At 38.8% G+C, this 23,302-nt stretch overlaps 1 protein-coding gene across 1 annotated transcript in view; it reads left to right on the forward strand.

Annotated features, from left to right (window-relative positions):
* Positions 1-5,479: 5,479 nt before the first annotated feature.
* Positions 5,480-23,302, forward strand: part of ADGRG2 (adhesion G protein-coupled receptor G2) — a 97,704-nt gene continuing 79,881 nt past the window's right edge. The window contains exon 1 of the mRNA XM_042460773.1: positions 5,480-5,580. Coding sequence (XP_042316707.1) covers positions 5,555-5,580 — 26 coding nt within the window. The 5' untranslated portion in view covers positions 5,480-5,554. The remainder of the gene's footprint in view (positions 5,581-23,302) is intronic.

Genomic DNA, 23,302 nt, shown 5'->3' on the forward strand with positions numbered 1-23,302 from the left:
CATCATCTTATTAATTATGTGGCATGACAGCACAATGTGAAGTTTACTTTGCAGATAAATAATTCCTTTGTGATGAATACTACCAACCCAGACTTTGTAAGTCACGAAAAAAGAACACCTATGGGTTTAGATTGTGTTTGGTAGCTTGCTAACAAACAGCAGTTTGTTATGTATCACAACAAGCCAGATTTCTACAGGCCACACTTTCACAGCATATGAAAATGATTACCAACTTCTGAAATATTAACAGACTTCATAGGGCAGAGACAGAGCTTGTTAAAGTTACTACTTTGGACAATAGCTACTATACTACTCCAGCTTGTATGAGTGCTACAATCCAAAACAAGCAATGTTTATAAGCTATGGGCAGAGGATATGCAACAGAGCCTCTCTTAAGCCCTTATCACATGGAGGCACTTACATGGGTAAAAAGTTGCTGAACTGTTGCACAAGCGTGAAGGTGGGATCATCCATTGTGCTTCTAAAAGGTAATTGAGGCTTCCCGTTTTCCTTCCGTCAATGATGCGTTCACGGAGAAGCCATTTTTTGAATAATGGGATTGTCCATTATCCAGTAGGCTTCTCTGCGAATGCTTTGTTGATGGAAGGAAAGCAGGAAGCCTCAATTACCTTTTAGAAGCACAACAGATAATCCCACCTTCACGCTTCTGCAACAGTTCAGCAACTTTTTACCCACGTAAGTGCCTCTGTGTAATAATGTCTTTGGTGACTGTCAGTGGAGGCAAATGTCCACATTTTTCAGACAGCCAGATCGTAAATCATTTTTCTTTTTTCATCATCATTCATCTCGGTTTGTTCAACAGGAAACTGTACACTCACACAACTTGCAAATCTCTCCCCTATCTTAATGGACTATGACAAAATTTCACCCCCTCTCCACACACATGAATAACCCAATTAGAGGTGGAAAAGGTTAGACCAGTTGCAGTATAAAATTAATTTGAGCAAACTGAAATATCTCTGGGTTGCATATCCTACAGTAGGCTCTGTACGTCTCAGGCAAGAAAGGGTTCTTGATTTTTGCTGATCCCCTTCACCTATATAGGATCCCTGTCTACCACATTCTGTACTGTTTCACAGGCTCTTTGGAAAGATTGCAGTTGGTAGGGAACAATGAGGAAAATTGTTTCCCTTTCTTGCAGGAGCAGAGTATTTTCTGTTGATGCAAAGTCACAATTGGATATAAAACCCTTTTCTTTTAGTCAGCAACACCCACTTTTCAGAAATAAACATCTAATAATACAATTCTGTGCATGTTTATTAACTTCAGCCCTATGCAGCCTCAATAACTACAGCAGGAGCTTTGTGTCAGGTAAGTGTGTATTACCTTTTGTGCTTTATTGAAAATACTCCTCACATGTTCAGTGTAAGCTTGATTGTGTATCAGCCCAACTAGACTTGATTTGCTCTGGGGAGTGATATATAATTAGGGGATTTTGAGCCAGATAGGTCTGAATGTTGAAAGAAAGTAATTAAAAATAACTGCTCACTCTCCAGCATTAGAAAAATAACTTGGGATACATTGCATAACTATGCCAGCATATCCACATATATGGAAAAATAAGAGATGACTAAAATTTTGTCCTAGATGCAAAGCATTAATATTCTCCTAATGTGTTGTGAAAGTTCTTACAAATAAAAGGCTACTTTTCATTTTACAAATATCAGTATATTTAAAGTATACTACGCAAAGATGAAGTAGGTTTGCTGTAATGAAGGAGATGCTGTGTGCATTGTTAGGAAAGTATTCCTATTAGTCTTTTTGTCACAAGTGTCCTATTGCCAGTTCAAAACTTAGGATTTCTTACATTAGACCTATGATCCATAAATCCCTACCACTCTGCAACTCTAACCTACATAAGATGGAGCTGAATACAATGTGCTTTCTCATATCACTCAATAATTTACTTGTCATGAATAAGAATGGGGGAACTAACCTACAAGATAAAATTGTGACTAACAAAAGAACAAATGGCAATAGAGGCTGGAGACTCTGATAGCAGTAGACCATTTCTCCAAATTTTAAAACAACTATTCATGGTGCTGGGACCTGTCTCCAAACATTGGAGCCAGCATGTCCCACTGTTTAATGCCCCACTACTCTATGTTTTATCCTAAGTGTAAATATATTGTGTAATATCCATATAGCACAGTTTTGAAATATATTCTGCCCAACTATGTAAAATAACATCAATAGTTACTTGGCATAGATTTGCAGGTTGGACCCAAAATGCTGGACTCTGTTGTTGCCATTGAATTTTCTGGCAGAAGAAACTTTGTTGTAGATTTGTAGCCCATGGATACTATGATTTAATCCTATCACAGTCCAAAGAGAACAATCATTCCAAGTAAGTCAAGAAGAATTTCTGTCACAGACTGGCACCAACCAGATCTCTGTGCAACTAATCGCACTATATTGCCTGCAGTGGTAGCACCTTAAAACCATTTTGTTATTAGTTTTGGAACAATAAAGTGCAATGGTCTGGAAAAGAACAGGCAAGGAGGAAATGCTTCAAGGAAAGGTGCTCAGCTCATAATAAGCTATGCCTCTGATGTCTGAGCCACCATTCATGTTGTGATAAATAAGAGCCCTTCTCATTTGAAGAACAGTCACACATGCCCAGTATTATGCTAGATCCCATCATATGGGGATGTAAGGCTGGAAAATAGGGTTGCTGGCCGCTTTTTCAAACTTTGGCTTAGTGATTCTTTGGCTATTTGATGTGGGGACCAGCAATAATTTTCCCCCAGTGTGCCTGGGACTGGCTCCATTGGCCGCTATTGTTTCGTTTCTGGAAGCTCACCAAGGACTGGTATCCAGTATTTTGGGAAATGTAACCTGTCCAGGATCACCACTCTGAATAGCAGTGTTTTGGGAGGACTCAGCTGCTTCTGCAAACAGAATAAGGAAGATAGAATCCAGTCTTTTTTCCCTCCAACCTGCCACATACATCCTGAAAATATGATGTGGAAACTGATTACAATCACAGCAGGTTTTCAAAGCTATGAAGTGCTTCAGGTTAAAGAGAAGAGAACAAATTCCTGATTCCATAGGTGGAAATAGCAGTATCCCATGGGAATGCACATTTGGATCATGGCCTCTATTACCATGAGCCAGCAAGAGATTAGACATTTATGAGTGTTATTTATTGGAACATGAGGAATTTAAGAACAGACTAAAAAGGATATACAATAGTTCTCTCCCCCCCCCCCATCTCAGTTCATATTTTTCCATCTTCTTATCCCAATATCTGGTACCACTTTCTTGACAGATCCCAGTACCAAGATGTCTCTTGTCATCCTGTATCTCACCATTTGATGTGTATATTCTGTAGGCAGTACACATGTGCGATCCTATAAAATATGCAACCAATACACAGTGGTAAAAAGGAAGTGGGCATGTTTTTATCACCAATGCTAGTCTGAATGTTATTTATATGGTGTTACTAGTTATTCTTATCTATCAATGTTCTTATAATTTCTATGGTTTGAGATGTATTTTTGTTGATATTTTGTAAAGTTACAGTGGGCTCTTCCCATCTGGGGGTTCAGTGCCGGGCAACTACAGATGGCAAAAATAAAATAAAATAAAATAAAAAATGTGGAAAACCCTGCATCTGTATGCATTCTGTGCCACTGAATAATATGGGCTGTGGAGATCCACAGATGCTCAGACCACTGATAGGAAGGTTCCATAGTATATGTCAAAAGTTGCCTTGTAATAGTTGTATCCTAAAAGGGGTGTGTGTGTCTAATTTAAATGAATAAGAAGAAATGGAGTTCTGTAGCAACTATGAAACTGAAAAATGAGCAAGGATTTCTCTCTTTTTGAGTTTTGAAGAATAGCAGTACTCGGCTGGAACAGCTTTAGGTCAACACCAGTCTTATGGGAGACTCTGTGCTACACAAGACAACTACTTTATTTGCAGTTGAAAGAATTAAACCTTTGTCCTGAGAAAGATTAATACTCACACACCTCTTGTATCATTTCTGGTCAGGATTGTCCATGTCATTGTCAGGATTGTCTGTGCCATTGTATTTCTGATTTCTATGCATGGTTGTGAAAGCTGGACAGTAAAAAACAAAAAGAAGAAAATGGTCTAATCTGAGGTACAGTGCTGGAGGAGACTTTTGCAGATATCACGGATTGCTGAAAAGAAAGATAAATGAGTCCTAGAGCAAATGAAGCCTGAACTTTCCCTAGAAGTGAAGCTGAGACTGTCATACTTTGGACATATCATGAGAAGACATGACTCACAAGAACACATAATAATGCTTGTAAGATAGAAGGCAGCAAGAAAAGAAGAAGACCACATTGCAGATGGATAGACTCAATCAAGGAAACCACAGCCCTATGTCTGCAATATCTGAGCATAGCTGTTGAGGATAAGGTGACTTAGAGGTCTCTCATTCATTGGTTGTTGTAAACTGAATTCAACTTGATGGCATTTACCACAACTTTCATCATATATGAACATTTGTAACAAAAAGATGCCAAGGCTTGATAGAAATCAATAACATAAGGCCAAAAAAAAATGAATAAATGCATACATACACACAGAGTATTTTTTAAATTGAGATAGCATCGTTTATTTCTTTTTTGCCAGTTGACTGTACTCTAGTTTGTTTATCTCACTAGCATTATTTATCTTGTCTTCAACTAAAAAAAATCTTTCCTCATACCGAGTCATTTCTATTGGAAAAAATTCAATAGGCTGGCAAAATAATATTTCATGGAAAATTAGAAACTTTAAAAAACCTTCCATTTTAGATTTTAATAATATCACTTTTACTGTTTAACATCCATTTTAAATCCCCCATTCATTGCTGTTACTGTTATTCTTTTCTCATTATTTGAATTTGAATGTTTAGTATTGTTACATGCCTTTAGCATCTTTTGTTGTTGTTATTATTGAAAAGGTGGGATATAGATTAATTATATCTTTATGTGCCATTAAATCCCTGTTGACTGATGGTGACCGAATGAATTTCATAGGGTTTTCTTAGGCAAGAAATATTAAGAACTGGTTTTGCCAACAGTAGTCCACCTAGGATTTAACCATGCATTTATCCCTCCAAATTTTAAAACAATCAGATATTTTCTTTTCCGAGGCAGTGACTGTCGTGAAAATGAAATCCTAGGATGGGAAGTAATTTTAATTTGAAATTTGTCCTGGGTATTTACTGTACAGCTGATCTCAAGGAGTGACATACTCTATTGTCACACAGGAAGATTTTGACATTGCCAAAACAGTGGAAATCCCCTTTGACAGAGAAGGTAGAGTTTCAAAGACAGTTTTGGTTTTGCATGGAACTGAGTTCTGCTGTTCAAAGGAGAACGTTCCAGAATCCCCTTTGGCATGCTAAAGTCATGGGATGCACCCTCTGGAGCTTTTGGATGCTGTGTATTATCTCTGCAGATTGCTGTAGAAGAATGGCCCGAGGAAGACAGATGAGAGAACAGTATACAGTGTAAAGTATTATTCTTTTAAAATGCCAGGAGCATTATATTTAGGCTTTCTGCCTGAAATGAAATGAGTCACACGGAATTAAAGCTGAGGTTAGTTCTCCCAAATCCATCTTGGATAAACTGGAAGGTATCCAAGATCAGGCTTGAAAAAAGTTACTTTTTTGGACTAGCTTTACCTAGATTTTTTTGGGGGGGGCAGGGGATGGAAGATCTCCTAAATTTTTCTGAACTATTTCAGGGCATGTACGCCACCATGGATCACTTATTCTGAGATCAGATGAGGTGCCAGAGACATCGCTGGGCACCTGACTTCAGAACAAGTGATCCACAGCAGTAGGGACACACTGGGCAGCTCAGCAGTCACCTGTGGAGGCAGCCACAGAGGATGGGAAACAGAGGGTTCCAGATCTTCCTGTAATCTTCCTCCAGATCTTCCTAGGTAACCTTCCGAGCTGCCCAGTGTGTCCAGCGCTGCTGTGGAATCATATACTGAAGTCAGCTCTGTCACTGGGTGCCTCATTCTGACCTCAGAAATGAATGATCCATGCCGGTGGCCTATGTGTCAGGGGCTCAGCAGGATGTGTTAAGACAGCTAGGCAGTAACGTAACAGAGGGCCAGGCATCCGGGGAGGTCAGGGCACGTGGGATGGGGGCAGAAACTCTGGGGTGCCTCCGAGTATTCTGACCACGTGTACAAAGCCAAGTCATATCTTAAAACAATGAAATATGTAAGAGTAAAATTGTTTTCCTTGTGTAAGGAGTAACGTCTTTCTGGATATTTTCAAAAGTTATTTTTAAAGGTCATTTTTAGATTATTTTTCTAACAGGACTTTAAAGTTTTATATTATTCTCTTAGCAATTCTCAGGGCTTTTGCCTCAAAAATTACAAGCAGTATAGAAGATAACAAGCGTGTAATGAGTAATGTAACTGTTACATTTTAAACACTCTTAACGAGTAATGAATTACCTTTGAAAACCAACCTTCATGCTCTGAATAAATTACACAGATCTCTTAGTATCCTATATTTCCATCAGGACTGGGGTACCATCCTTAAAAGTGGCAATGAGTCAACAGTAAGTTTGATTGCCCTTTTGGTAATCTATGTACCAAAATAGAAAGGCCGAAGCAGAAGCGCAAGTAACGTAAGCACGGGTACCACCAGAGCTTGAAATAATAAGTTGTGAGTAACATAGTTACTGTTACCAGTTATTTTGGAGGTAATAACACTCAGGGAGTCAACTGTTTTTAAAAATAGCTAATGAGTTAAAAGGAACTACAGTACTTTCACTATGTAGAACAATGGTTTCTAGCTACTTTCAAATGATACTTTTTAGGAGCTTATTTGAACAGGAAATTTTGAGTTTATGGTATTATTTATCAGTTCTTTGTTTTCTATCTGTAAACGTAGCCGAAAGAAGCAGAAAAGCAATGGCGTAGAGTACACAAGGTTAATAGTTTGTGTGTGTGTTCACATGAACATGATTCAAGTCACCTTTTGACTTATGGTGACCCTATGAAGTTTCATAGGGTTTTCTTAGGCAAGGATTACTTAGAGATGGTTTTGCAAGTTCTTTCCTATTAAATATACCAGTTTTTGTTGTGTTGTGTGCTTTCAAATCACTTCCGCCTTATGGCGACCCTAAGGTAAAGTATCCTGGGGTTTTCTTGGCCATAATGTTCAGAGGTGGTTTGGCATTGCTTTAGGGTGAGAAAATGTGACTGCTCCAGCACCCAGAGGGCTCTAATGGCTATGAGTAGGAAATTGAACCCAGTTCAAGGTGGTCAAGACAGATTCTCTTCCACCAGGCCTTCCCAGATTAACTTGACTGCTCCATCAATGGCCCATCTGCTTGATTTTGGATATTGGCATTTGTCTTGAATGTCTTTTAAATTTTGAGGTGGGGTGGGTCTTTGAGTAGTTAGGGTTTTAATGTATTAATATTATTTTTGAATTTTAATGTATTGTAAAGCTGTCTTAATGTTGTAAGGTGCTTTGATCCAATTGAGAGGTGGGATATAAATTATTATTATTATTATTATTATTTTATTATTATATATTTTATTACTTCATATTGCAACAAGTAGTATGAGCAATGGGAACAAGTTACTTTTAAAAAGTGATCTTCCAAGCTCTGGATAGCATCTAGTTCATAGCACTGTGACAAGAGACAACAGAATGGGTATCTATAGGAGTATATGTGGCAATCACACCAAAGTTTATCATTGAAATTGCTGTCCACCCACATAAGTAGTTGGATTTCATAGATGTTCGAAGGACTCATAGCATTATTTACGTAGCATTTATATCTAACCATAAGATTAAAAACTATATTATAGCAAACCAGATTTAGGACTTATTAGATCTGAATTAATTGCAATTGGTCTTTAAAAACTGAAACTTCGAATTGCTGAGTGTTCACGGGTGAAAGTTACTTGCCAAGTTCCACCCTATATGGATATTTATCGCCAAGTTACAAACTACTTGAAAAATGTTTGGTAATCAAATGTTTACAAAGTGTCTATAAACTACTATGCTATGAAGTATTGTAACCAGAAGCATCCAAGACTTTGAGATCTCAGGTGCTGTCTTCTGTAGCTACCAACTGCTTTTGGCAACCCTTACTCCCCTCCACACTTCATTTCTATTTGGCTGTACCATCCACTGGTCTTTGGATGATGTCAACCTTTCAACACTTTGGTGGTTGCATTGAATATTGCAGTCTATTGGCAGTAACCTTGTAGAAATGTCTTCATTTTGAGGCTGAAATCTTTCCTAGATGCCAGTGAAAAGGGGAGTTGTCATTCTTTCTTTTTAACACTAAAGTCTAGACCCTAAAATTCTATCTTGACAGGTGTTACGATATGCTAGCAATTCCTTGTTAAAACAGCTTCACTGGTTGGTTTCCAGAGAATTCAAAGTGCTGGTCATGACATTAAAGCCTACACAGTCTAGGTTCAAAGTATCTGAAAGACCGTATTCGCTATACTAACTCCCAGAACTCTTAAGATCTTTAGGGGAAGCTTTCCCTTGGTCTCACCAAAGGTGCTCTTGGTGGGAAAATGAGAGATAGCCTCTCCAGTAGCTGCTTCCACCCTCGGGAACTCCCTTCCACAGGTTAGGCTGGCCTCTCTGTGCTTTCTTTTCTGCTAAAGGTAAAAACGTTTATGTTTAGACAGGCTTTAATATGTAACTGTGCCAGGAGGCTTATATTATTATTTTATTTTCTTATTATTATTTTGGAGTATGTGCCCTATATAAATCCACACAGAGACACAGAGACTTACTTTTAATGTTTTGAATAATTTTGTACTATTTTAATGTAAAGATTTAAAACTATCTTTAAAAAAAACTTTATTGTAGTTTATAGGTTCCTTTTGTGAGTCACCTTGGAGCCTCAACCCAGAGAAGGTGACATACCAATGAAATAAATATAAATAAACAAAGCCCCACCTCCAGACATGAGAATGTTTTGAGTTGGCCTCTATTTATTATACATGATACAGATTATACATGATACTTATACCGGAGATTATATGATTCTGGGGGCATTCTTAAACTATTCGGTCATTATCTAACATAAGTCTTTCAAAAGGAATGCTCAGTTTTACTTCATTTCATTGAATTTATGTGAACTATACTGACACCATCAGCTAACTGACTCACTCTGTGTTAGAGGAAATTTTCTACAGATATAGCTAGGTCTGGTTCCATTTTCAGTAGCACTGAAGTTAAAGACTGCACACCCACAGTTGTACTAGGGTTCCAAGCCACATTGGCTTCTGTGTTGTGGAGTGATGAATCTACTCTGAGTTTTATATTGAACGTGAAAGGAAGCATTTGAGATGTTGAAACTCTTTATCGATAAAGTTCACCACCTTGCATAGTCCTTAAAATGTTAGACATAAACTGGAATGGATTCACTGCCTGGTGGGTAGTCATTGACCACCACTTAAAGCAGACCTTGTCCAAAAAGTGCTAACTTGTAATAGGGGGAGTCATACTCTTCATACTATATGTAATGGAATTACTTGTGTTAAATGAATGTAACGTTGGGGATGATGACCTGACTTCTGACATTTATTTCTCTACCTAATCTGTACTGATAATGTTGTATAGACTGAGAGTACTTGGTTTCACGCTGCTAGAACTTACAATTCCCCTGAGGCATGACCATCACCAGACCAATTATAGGTGGGGGTTTGTTGTTGCTTTCAGCTGTGATTAACATCTCATGCTGAAGACTTGGATTAATCCTACTATCAGGGAAAGGGAGGGCAATGCGCTCCAGCAGGAGATGCTGAAAGGGCACCAGTGCCAGCCTCCTAGATGTTCCTTATGAACTCTCGGAATGTTCTCTTCTGATGGAGATCACAGCTGCCTGTGCCAAACAACCTGTCCTGGGCTCCTAAACTGATCTGCTGCCTCAAGTATGAGATACATTTGGATGCTATCCCAGCACCAGAGTTGAAGTAAAATTTGTAAGCTGAAATAAATGCAAGTCTAGTTTACTTTCAGAAAATCACAAACCGGAAGAAATCCTGCAACCACAGCAATGAAGCTCTATTGTTATAGTTACACCTGATGATGGCCCCCTCCAAAACCCTTCCTTTTCAGCCTGGCAGCACCTGAATGGAAAGTATCTAGGTGCTGCAGATCAGGGTGCTAGGAAATGAAGCCTGCAGTGCTCTTATCAGGATCGGTTGTCCCTCAGAGTTCCTGCCATGCTTGCTAGTTGTTATGCTGTACTTGCTTTGCTGTGTATATTTGAATGATGGAATGTGTCTTAACTTTGCTGTTGTGGGTGAAGGGTTCCTATTTTCTGGAGTTGGGTATGGGCAGTTTGTGAAGGGAAGGAAATATTGCATTGCAAGCAGTCAAGGTCCGTTCCATGGAATGCCTGGTACAGAGAGAGACAATGGGCAGTCCCTGGGAAAGGATGCTTTAGTTTGGGAAAAAATGGGTCTGAGCATGCAAAAAATTTTGAATTGCTTTGTGCTTTTAATATAATGTGTAATTGAAATGCTTTAGTCCTAACACATGCTATGCTGTGCACAATTTTTGTTTTTATAAAGTTTCCTGTTTTCTCACTGAGGCTTGGATTTCTGAACGAAGATCAGACAGTACATGACAGTTCTCCCTGTTGCTGGGCATACTGAGAAGAGGCAAATGGAGATATCTTTTGAGGTCCTGCCATAACTGCTTGGCTCAATGAACCCCACGACTGGGAAAGTGTTGCAGGTGTCATTTCCTAGCACTGATCTGCAGTGCTTCAGAAACCCTTTGGCTGGGTGCTTCCAAGCTGAAAGGTTCTGGCAGTCATGTTTGGTTGTTAACAACCGTAAAACACGAATCCCCAGGAATTATGAGATTATAACTTCAGTTTAGAGTCTCGTGACTGCTGAATAGGATGGCAGCCACCATTTTAAAGAAATTTATATTAGCACTGCATCTGTCAAAGGAACACAACTGTCATTTTCAGAAGGTGAAAATCATACATACAAATAACTGGCAAATATGACCCAATTCAGACAATGCTTCTTGAGCAATCTTGGAAACAGTGTACTTGTCACCTCTTTTAGGATGGATGAGCTTAGGTTCAGTTCATTCAGGGAGAAAGGGATGGTGCTCCCTATCTGGGTGGTTTGGCATACATTGTCCTGTTAGGCACAATTTGATCCATATAGTCATGATAAATTAACTGCATCATGGGACAATCCTAATTTTGAGGATTGAAAGAGAACCCATTTAGAAATGGACTGATTGTGTGATTTATGGTTTTGATCAGTTGCTTGGTCCAGATTTATATTTTTATTTTTGCCATTTTCAATATTGCAGTCTACTTATCAGTAACCCCCACAAACACTTAGGCAACATTTACAATTTCAACATCTTTTAGTATCTGTATATGGACAGTCAGTTCTGAGTTTTTCAGTCACCCCTGCTGTGTTAGAAATGTTATTCATATTCTCAAAAAACAAGTTTGCTTTATAAATGTTTGTTGGAAAGCACTGTTTGATGTTAACAAGAGCTGAGCAAAATAAAGAAGCAGCTTGTCCACTGCAAGTTAAGCAATGGAAAATTGTCCTAGCTAAAATCTCTCTAGAACTAAATCTATATTAGGTTCAGCAAAAATGGATGCTTCAAGTGAATTGGATCCCATTGGGCCTAAACGTTGGCAATATAATGCTCATAATGCTTCCTTGTAGCATATAAATGAGGGCATGTTCAATGTTGTTGTTGTGTGCCTTCAAATCGTTTAGATCTTATGCAAATACTCAGGCAAACCTATCATGGGTTATTTTTAACAAGATTTGCTCTACCTTCCTTTGAGGCTGTGAAAGTGTGACTTGCCCAAGGTCACCCAGTGGGTTTTCATGTCTGAGCAGGGATTCAAGCTCTGGTCTCCAGAGTCATAGTCCAATGCTCAAACTACTACACCACACTGGTTCTCCAGATATGTTTAATGCTTACTACTTTTTGGTTGAATGTGTTAAGCAAATTAATTTGTGTAAGAAAATCCTTTGTCATCGGTAGATGTACTTGTTCATTTAAATTATATTCCTGTGAATATGCAATTTAACTAAGAATCAGCTTTGTTGGATTCTGGATATTTTTTCTGTTGCAAAAATACTTATACTCCAGGGTAGGAAAGATAATCACCAACTATTGTTTAACGGTCAAGATATTTTACTGCTTTATCTACACACGAATATGTATTTTATAGATATCAACTTCAATAAAAATTATCTTTGGAAATATGGCTAGCTTATGGTTAGCCTTAATACCTATGCCTAGCTCTTGTTCGTATCATATGTGTTTCCCTTTCCTTCCTTCCCTGCCTCTTTCCCTTCTTTCTTTTTTTCTAATTTTCTCCTCCATTTCTCTTCATGCTTTAAAAATCTATTTCCCCCCCAAAGGTAACTGAATATGTGTGTGAGTCAGTGAACTCCTGGCAATCCTAGATGTGGAAGCATTTATATGCCAATGTTTCTTACAAAAATGGACGGCAAGCTGTCGAGATGATATGTAGCTATTACAATATTAGCTATTATGTAATGTGTTCCACTCTATTTGACAAAGTGTTCTTACTTTTTCAAGAATGATTACATGGTAATTCTACAATTCTGGAGGTCTTCTCTGCCAGTTACAGTTCATTCACATTCTGTAATATGCTATGTGAATTAATTTTGCAGGGACCTTTCTGTTTGGCAACATGTTGGATAGTTTCTGCATTGAATGAGGTTCTGTTCAAAAATCATATCAGACAGGCATGCTGCAGGCAGATTCACACTTGATAATCTCATGTGTATGATGAATATGTTAAATATGGTTAAATGACTGTTATCACTTAAACTGAAGTCATGAACTCAGCATAGTCCCTCTTATGTTGTCCAAAATTGCATTTGACTGGGACCAGAGAGAGGGCCTTTTCAATGGTCACACCCAGACTATGCAATTCCCTGCTCTACAGAGAGATCTACCTCGCCCCGTCCCAGATGGTCTTCCACAACAATGTAGAGACATTTTCTTGAAAGAAGACCTTTGCTTATTAAATGGACTCAGTTTTAGTGACCTTCAGTTCAAGAGTTTTCTTCCAGTGCCGTATTTATGATTATATTCATCTACCTTTTGCTGCTCCATTTCTTCTTTTAATGGTGTTTCAATGAGCCTTTGTTTATTAGTAATCTATATTTTATTTGATTTTATCTGTATTTGTTACAGCCCATCTTCTTAATACTTTGAAGCTTGTGGAAGGGGTGCCATATAAAACAAATAAAACAACTCCAATTCATCCAGTTATATAAAATGGTAAGGGTCAAACCTTCTAGGAATCATCTGACCTTAAATGAAAGCTTTGCCTCAAAGCCAGATAGAGGGTGACAAGTCATTGATTGCTCACTGACAAGGAAAAAATGACTCTGTGAGTGCAGAAGCATTTTTGGGGTACTTTTTTTTTTTACATGTCCTGCTATTAAAAAGATAATCTGAAACTGAACACAGGTGACCCCTGGACTAAATAAAATCTTGGCTTCAGGAAGAGATGAGGTACCACCCTGTTTAAAGGGAATGAAACATACTCATCTTTGTTTCCTACATTATGTTTTGCACCTTTGCTGTTATTGCAAGGTTTGTTGTTGTTGTTGTTGTTGCTGCTGCTGTTGTCATACTACCATCCTTCTCTCCCTCCAGAAACGCAGGCAATAATACTGTCCCCCACCCCTTTTTATCCTCACAACAACTCAGTAGCATAGGTTTAAGAGAGAATGATTGACCTACGGTCACCTAAATGGCATTAGTCAACTCTCAAAGCCTCTTCTTTGCACCTCTTTAAGAACGTTCTATAGACAGGCTCTTCAGTTTTCACTAGCTTTTCTTTAGTTCTTGAACCATTTTATTGGAAACAACTGTTTTATTATTATTGAACATCTATAGCACTTTTTGTTTTTATCTTGCATGCTGCCCTTGGATGGCTCTGCACTTAAAGGCAGCCTACCTAATAACTTTAAATAAACAAATAACATCCAAAAATATTCATAGCACAGAATATCTGATGCGACTACATCATCATTCCACTACACCACATCCTCCTCCTGGGTGTACTGAAGATAACAGACCGTCATTCTGTTCATTCATTTGCTAAATACTGAAACAGTAATGACAACCTAGAATCAGCACATCATTTTAGAAAGCAAATGATTTTCTGACAAATTTGACAATCACTCAGTTTGATGGCCTTCTGAGTTCTATGTGTTTTAGTGTGTCAAATAAGGGAAAATACATTTTTATAATGGTAGACCTTTTTGGACACTCCATAGCCAATGTGTTTTATATAATAAAACTTATTGAACTTATTTTGATATTATTTTGGTACTTTCTGGAAAACCTTTGAAGCCTTCCATTTACAACCTATGATATTTGCAAATTGTACATTTTTACATAAGGTTTCATGGCATTCAGAATGAGACTTTTTAGACACAGTTTCTGGGAGTTGTAGTTCAAAAAAGTATTTGGATTTAGACATAGAATAGTTGTGATTCTAGGAAATCTTTATCACTTCATGCAGAGGTGTCCCCCACAGAGAAATATGCTGTATGAAAATGCTCACTTTCAAAATCTAGACTCTGATGAGAAACTAATGCTGGATTAACTCCAGTCATTTGACTGGCTACTGCCCAGTTCTAGAGAATTATTTTTCTGCAGCCAAGAGAAATTACTACATTTTATCTTTTGTCTTGGAAAGCATGGATTTCTTCTTCTTCTTGGGAACTGGCTTTTAATTCAAGGGACATTGCTCACTTTACCCCTCCACATTGTGATTGCCCAGTACTCCACTGCATATCACTTTATCAGTTGGTATTTGTTTCAGAGTACTAGTACAGATTGTAAACTGTTTAGAGAGTGCTGACTTCACTATTAAGCAGTACATAAATGTAAATGCTATTGCTAGTACAGCATGGTGATGCCAACTATGGACTTGCCATCAGTGGATCTGAGCTTCTGCGAAGAGCTAGCCCTGGCTTTTTCAATGGGCACACAAGCATGTGGCTGCACACACAGCTGCAAGCGTACATATGTGCCCATTGAAAAGAATGAGACTTAAGGTCCTGCTTTTTTGCTATTGGGGAAGGTCCAGAACAGATCCCCCACAGATAGCAAGGAATGACTTTATCAAGAATTCTTGTAAGTACTATGTTCTGTCATAACAATTATATAGTCAGCCTACTTGTGGCATAGCTAGCAGGAATCTGTGGCATTAATAAACAAGAAGATACATTACACTAGCAATGGCAGAATTACTACCCACTTCTTTTTTATTGTCTGCACTCATAGTTTCCTTCTCATTGCATTAGAAATCTGCATGTTCTCTTTGCATAGTTACACTCTCCCTATAAATCCTACAAATCACCCATAAAGTAGCATTACTGAGAGACTGTGGTAGCCCAAAGTCATACGGTAAATTCCACAGCCAAGCAGAAATTTGAACTTGGGTTCCTGTTTCAGCATTATAAATGCTACTGTTAGAACAATGGTTTTAACAGAGGTTACTGGGTGGGGTGCGGTGGGGTGGTGGTGGTAACCAAGGTTGAAAACACAGTGGTATAAAAAATGCAACAATTAATGTACTGAATTCACATAGTTAGAATACAAATTAAAATAATATGCATAATTAAAATAATTTACATGACATTCAAATTAAATGCCCAAATTTGAATAAATGGAATATGGAAAACTTAAATGTAAGCCACCAAAAGGATTTGGGCCTTTGTCCACTGCTTTAAACTTCTCTTTTTGTCAGACAACAGCAACAACAGTCTACCTGAGGTGTTAATACTGTATGTATAATTTTATCAGCAATGTTTCTTCAGATCTTTTAACTTCCTGAGCAACATTCTCTTGCCTTATTTCTTTTCCTGGCTTTTGTGGAATCTGTGATCTGTTGGGGGAAATCTTGGTAACCTTAGCAAAAATAGTAGTGAAGGAGGTGACACAGGATAGAATTTTAAAAGTGAAAAGAATCTACTGTATTGAAAGACGAGAATACATGGCTTTTAATTAAAGAGAAGAAAACATGAAACATTTACAAGTGGCAGCTTGGTGTAACAAATATGCAACTGCAAGGTGTCCATCCTAAATGACATTTTTAAAAATTACCAGGTGAGCCACCAATACAGTTGCCAGGTGTATTCCACCTTCACCGTGGGCCACACCATTGTTCCAGACACAGGCAGAAATAACATCATGTCACTGTGGTTCTGAGAATTGCCTTACAAATTGCTGATTTTAAAAGCTCTTCTGCACTAGTTGGGGTAGAAGGGCTGAGGTACAAAAACTGCCAAATTTTTATTGTTGTTTGGGGACATTTTTGGCTGGATGTTCAGACAATTTTTTATTTTAAAAAAGTGGGGAAGTTGGGGGCTTTGGAGGTCTCCTGAAGGAGATTCAGGGTCCACACAATGGTTAAAAATAATAATAAATAATAACACTTTTATCTATATCCCTCTTATTTGTAAGAAACAATCAAAGCAGCTACCAACAATTAAAATAATACAGATGTACAGAGATAACAATAATACAAATATATACACACACACCCCTTAAAAAGGAATTAAACCGTTCTAAGATTAAAATTCAAACATTAAAATGTTTTGCCTGGCATTGAGTATGACTTGCAAGCCACCCATTCCCAACCCTTACTCTATGATCCCTGTGGAGGTAGGCCAGTGGTCATAAACCCATAGTTGTATATGTTTTGGAGCAGGCAAAAGATATGGACTGGAATTGTGTAGGCATCACCACAGCACTCCTAAAGCCCCTAGACAGTTGACCAAATGTTTAGTAAGTATTCTGCTGATTATATATATATATATATATATATATATATATATCTTTTGCCCAGGCTTTATACTCTTCCAGAATTTCCCCCCTCCTGACTTATGTGATGCAGGGTCTCAGATGAGTGTGTGTGCATAGAATCTGGAGCTTGTCCTAGACTCAGAGATGAGTAGTTGTGGCATTAATGGCCTTTTCTCATAGTTTGGACTTGACTTGTAGCATACCTGCCAAAATATTTTACTACTATTGTTCTACTTTATTAATCCTCATTGTACGTGCTGCTTGCTCAAAGAGTAACAGGCAGTATTCTACATGAGCTACTTAGTTAAGTATAAGTAACATCTCCTGGCCTGACCCACTAAACCTGATGGAAATGTCAATCACCCATGTGCCAAGCATCAGCAGAATTGCCCATGCAGCTGACGGCTGTAAAGTAGGTTGGAGATGGGGAAGTTACAATCATGGCAATACAGTCACAGTCATGACTAAGCAGTGACCGTGAATATGGAACAGTTGCCCATCAATATATTTAATTAAGGGCCAAAATAGACAGCCCCAAAGGGGTGGCTTGACACCACCCCTTTGATTGCTGGGGCTTCTGGAGGCTGAAGTCCCAAACACATAGAGGAGCAGAGTTTGAGAACCACTGCATTAGAAGTGTTCTCCTGTAGAGTTCTGAAGGAGGTTCAAAACCAGAATTGCTCCTGCTATCAGTGACACTTAAAAAAAACAACACAGGACTAGAGGCAGGAAAAAGTGCATCTACATTGTAGAAGTAGTGCAATTTGATACCACTTTAACTACCATGGTTCCATCCTACAGAAACCTGGGATTTGTAGCACTCTTTGGCAGAGAAGGCTAATGACCTTGTAAAATTATAAATGCCAGAATTCCATATGATAGAACTATAGACCTTTAAGTGGTGTCAGACTGCATTATTTCTACATTGTAAATGCACCAAATAATGATAGACTGCAGTAAAGAACTCACAGAAATTGAGGATCCCATAGTGAGAAGACATCTGTAAAGTTTCCTGAGGTTATTTATTTTTATTTTTTAATGTATATCCTGCTCTTCAGCAATGCTTTCAAAGCAGCTTATAAATTGTTAATTTAACAGTTCCCTGCCCTCAGTCTTACAGTCTAAAGAAACGTGACACAAAAGGAAAAGGGAATAGCAATCAGGAAAGGGATCAAGTCCAGTGGATACTGCTGGTTTTTCTCTCCTTCCAAGGCCAAGGCAATGGCAGGAAGAATGCAGGGAGGACCATTCATCTGCCTCTGGGGCTAGGCATGGTGGAGCTGTGCGTATTTCTTCTATCCCTTTGAGGTCAGGCTCAGATAAAGCTGCATTGTGGGTTGGGAGGGAGTAGTGAATGGGTAGCTGTTGATTGATTTATATAATTTATACTTTTAGGATACAAATGCTCAGACAGCCTTCAATATAATTTTTTAAAGTCTAGTAAATATGTAATGATTTATGCATACTAAAATACAAATAAAATGAACCACACTGTTAAAATAGAATTAAATTAAAATAATTAAAATAAATTAAATAAATTAAAAAAGCTTGAAGCTCTACACTAATAATAAATATGAATTAAAATATTAAAAGTCTAGCACATCCATCTAAAATCCCTAACTGTAACTGTTAGTCAGCTGCTGTAGGCCTGTCTGAAGAGAAGGTTTTTACTTGTCAGTAAAAGGAAGCTAGCCCTTCCCCTGGAAGGGAGTTCTATACTCTGAAAACAGCCACTAAGTAGACCTTCTTATGTATCTGCATATGACGTACCTCTGAAGGTAGCAGAAGGGAGAGACGGACTTGTCCCACAGATCTCAAAGCATGGGTAGACTTTTGTGGGACCTCATGATACTAGATGCCACTGTGCAATTGCATTCCTGACCACTGCTGAGCCATGGGAATTCATGTTCAGGCTTGAATCCAGAAGTTGCAAACCAAATTGCATACCTTTGTCTTCAGGTATGCTGAAACTCCTTTCTGCACAGGTTGACTTACCCTGATTGCTTTTCAACAGAACCAGGAAATCTCTGTCTCATCTGGATTAAGCTTCAATATGTTTACCTCATCCAGTCAGTCTATTACTGGCACCAGATGCTGGTTTAGAATTACACTGCTTTCATGGAAGTGACACAAAACCTCCATTATCTGGCAACTTTTCCTCAGTAATTTCATATTTTGGAGAGAAGACAGAGGGACCCCATAGGTCAAGGAATCCTTCAGCACCATTTTACTCTGTCCTTCTAGGAGGGACTAAAGCTACTGCAAAACAGTGCTCCAAGTCCTATCCCACAGAGGTGGTCCAGTAGAATAGCATGATTGAAAGAGATTTGGCAGACCTCAATTCCTGGTATAGGTTTCTCACCAACGTAGTGTAAATTGCTTTCTTCCCCTGTTTAGTTCCTGGTGTATATTGAACACCAAGACAATAAAAGATATCTCCATCATGCCTGAAGTAAATTGAAAAGAGTCTAGATCAGGGGTAGGCAACCTGCGGCCCATGGGCCGGATGCGGCCCGGCAAGGCCTTGGGACCGGCCCCAGCCCGGTCCTGCCGCCGATTGCCGCCAGAGCCTTTGGCCTCTCGCGTGAGGGCGTGGGGCCTTTGGCCTATCAGGAGGCGGGCAAGGGGGGCAAGCGGCGGGCAAGGGGGGCAATTGTCTATAGAAGCCTCCGAAACATGCATTTATATTAACATTTTTTTAAAAATCAGCAATTTTTTTTGCGTGTCCTCCATTTTTTAAAAAAGTGTCCTCCATTTGAAAAATTTTTTCCTACATTTGTCCCGGTTTATTTATTTAATTAATTTTTAAAAAATTATTTAATCATTTATTTTTTGGCTTCGGCCCCCCAGTTGTCTTAGGGACAGCAACCCGGCCCCTGGCTCAAAAAGGTTGCCTACCCCTGGTTTAGATAATCAAGAGTCTCTGGAACTGAAAGACCAGAAAACACCTCAGGAGCTTGCCCCTCCAAACTGGACATTGGAGGCAGCTCAGAAATTATCTAGTGTGGTAGAATTTAAAAGGCCCTCCTTGAATTCTACCACACTATCTAGTGTGGTAGAATTCAAGGATGGCCTTTTAAAAACAAAGGTCTTACAGCTGCCTTTTAGCCACAATAGAATCTTACCTTTTGAAGAGTAGCATTTACCATTCCCTTTCTTCAGTCAGCAATTCTCCTTCTCTTGTGAGAAAGGACAGGGACGTAGCACTCATATGGAATTCACCTCTCCAAGGATAATGAAGATTTTCACACTGGCGCTTACCACGGGTTAAGCGCCAGTAAAGTGCTGGTAAAATGTCCCTGAAATGCAAGGGTGTGAAAGGCAGTCACACTTCTGAAATGTCAGTGAAGTATCTCCTTGCCTCTACCATCCTTGAATTGTTCGCAGAGCAACCATTTCTTATTAACACAAAGTTACCGTTAATAGGAAATAGCTGCCCTGCAAATGATTCAAGGATGGTAGAGGCAAGGGGATGCTTAACTGACATTTCAGAAGCATGACCAGCTTGCACACCCTCATGCTTTAGGGACATTTTACTGGCGCTTTACCGGTGCTTAATTCATGGTAAGTGCCGCTGTGAAAATCATTGTTGTCTACATTCTTTAGCTATTACTGTTGAACAAAACAGCAATGAAATTACATCCACTGGGACTGTACCAGTTGCAGTGTCCAAGTCAGTGGAGGTTTTAAGGTTTTCAGCAAAAGAGTGTACAGTCGGCCCTTGGTACCCACTGGTTTTAGGTTCCAAGATCTCCTGTGGATTCCAAAATCCATGAATGTACACATCTCATTAAATACAATGGTATAGTAAAATGGTGTCTCTTAAATAAAATGGCAAAATCAAGCTTTGCTTTTTAGAATTTATATTTGTTTGAATATTTTTCAAGCCATGTATAGTTGGATCCATTGATAAGAAATCCATGGATATGGAGGGCTAGCTGTAATTCATATTTTCAACAAAACTTTCAGAACAGAATATAAATATAGATAGTCTCACAGTGGATGTGCCATCGGCGTTTGAAGCTCAACATGTCCAAGACGGAGCATCTTGTATTTCCTCCTAAGCCCACCCTTCAACACTCCTTTTCTGTCTCTGTGGACATTTCTATTCAACCAGTCCAGCAAGCCCGCAGTCTTGGTTTTATCTTTGATTCTTCTCTGTCGTGTATCCCTCAGATTCAGACCACAGCCAAGGCTTGTAGATTCTTTTTGTACAATATTGCCAAAATCCGACCATATCTCTCCGCCTCTACTGCCAAGATCCTGGTTCATGCCCTAGTGATCTCATGACTTGATTACTGTAATGTCCTCCTGGCTGGGCTTCCTTTTTCTCACCTCCGTCCTTTAATCTCTGTCCAGCATTCAGCTGCACGCATTATCACTTCCACCCACCGCTCTGACCACATCTCTCCTGTGTTGGCATCCCTTCACTGGCTCCCCCTCCCTTTCTGCATTCAGTATAAGCTCCTGCTGTCCACGTTTAAAACCCTCCATGGACTGGCCCCTCCGTACTTATCAGACCTTCTTTCTCCTCACCTTTCCACTCGGGCCCTCCGTTCTGGTAGTCAAGGTCTGCTGTCCCAGCCCAAGATTTCCTCTGCCCCATCTCGGATTCGCCCCTTTTCACTCGCTGTCCCTCACTCCTGGAACCTTCTTCCCCCACAAGCAAGAGCCATCACTTCTTTAACCAGCTTCAAAACGGAGTTGAAAACCATCCTGTTCAGAAAAGCCTTCCCAGGCATTGCATAATTGTCGCTTACTATTTGATGTTCTTGTGGTGCCTGTTTATTGAACCATTTCCTGTATTGCTATGTACTGTATATGCATTATCCTACTTGAGAGTATGTATTTTCCCTGGAAAATGATTAACCTTCCATTTTGAAGCCAAGCCCTCCCTCCAGTCCATCTGCCTTGGTCCAGGCCTCGGAGGCAGAGAGGAACTGCTGGACCTCTTACCCTTTCCCTCCACCACTCCCTTCTCCTTCTGTGTCTTGTCTTTTTAGATTGTAAGCCCGAGGGCAGGGAATCGTCTAACTAAAAGATTGTATGTACAGCGCTGTGTAAATTTACAGCGCTTCATAAATAAAGGATAATAATAATAATAATAATAATAATAATAATAATAATTTAAATGCTTATTTAGTTATGAAGGTTGGCTGGAGTTACAACTGAAGTGTTATTTTCCTGGTAATTAATCTGTGAATAACAAAACAGTTTTTAGCTTGTCAGAGGAAAGACTGAAAACCTGGAGAGTGACTGTCAGTCAGTGTAGACCAGCCTTCTGCAACTTGGTGCTCTTCAGATGTGATGAAATACAATTTTCAGTGTTCATGATGCTTGAGAAAGATGGAATTTGTAGTCCATAACAACTGGGAGACACCAGGTATAGACCAAGCTAGATGAACCCATGGTCTGACTTTACGAAGGACATTTTCACACAGAGAAAAAAGCGTTAAGGAAATGTATTTATATCATCATTCTTGCACGATTGGGGAAAAGATTTCCATACAACATCATCCTCCTATCATTCTTGAAACATCATTGAAGTGTTGTGCTAGTGGAATAAGCCATTAATGCTTTAAAAGCGTGAATAGCTTGGCGAATGCGATTTGTTTGTGCATTTGCAGAATGTCTGAAAAGCAAGTACAATTCCATGACAATATACAGACATTTCACCATTCCATTCCATCCAGCTATTCCCTGAGTGCAGTTTGGCTGAAACGCTTTCTGTGTCACACAAGAGGGTTAAGTAAACCGCGAGAGATTAACTAGGTTTTAACCCCCTCTCAATTACATCAAAATGTCTTTTGAAGGTCATGAATTCCAGCAAAACAAATAAATGTAGGTAAACATTTTGTTTTTGTTTTTCAGAATAGAGGCCATTATTATTATTTATTTAAGTATTTTTAATGACCTGTTTAGCAAACACTAAAGGCTGTTGACATGTGGAAAACAAATGTGCTTTTTTCCATTCTTGAATTGTCAATGAAGTGTTATTGCATTCCGCGTGTGAAAAGTAAGTTTTTGAAATCGTTTTTATATAGTTCTTGCCAATTCCAATATACTAACACTATTATAACATTTACACCCCCATGTGAAAATCTTTGAAGTTTCCTAAAAAGAATCCAACTATGTAACATATAATGGTATAATTTTTTTTAAACTCCTCAGGATGGACTGTGATATTGCTGTGGTTTTTATTATTATTTTATAAAGCATCATTAATTATAGGGTGCTGCATAAAAATGAAACTATAGACAGCCAAAGGTAAACAATTTTTTTTGAAGGAAAATAGATGGGAAGAAAGGGACAAATACAAATATTAAAAAATACAAATACAAAAACAAGTTATCTAAACACATATGATCTGAAGGTTTTTTTCTGTTGTGTTTCTGACTGTGTGTAATTGAGTGGAATACATCTGATTCTGCAAGCACACATTCCTTTGAACATAG

This window comes from Sceloporus undulatus, chromosome 3 (genome assembly GCF_019175285.1).
Source record: "Sceloporus undulatus isolate JIND9_A2432 ecotype Alabama chromosome 3, SceUnd_v1.1, whole genome shotgun sequence".
NCBI lineage: Eukaryota > Metazoa > Chordata > Lepidosauria > Squamata > Phrynosomatidae > Sceloporus > Sceloporus undulatus.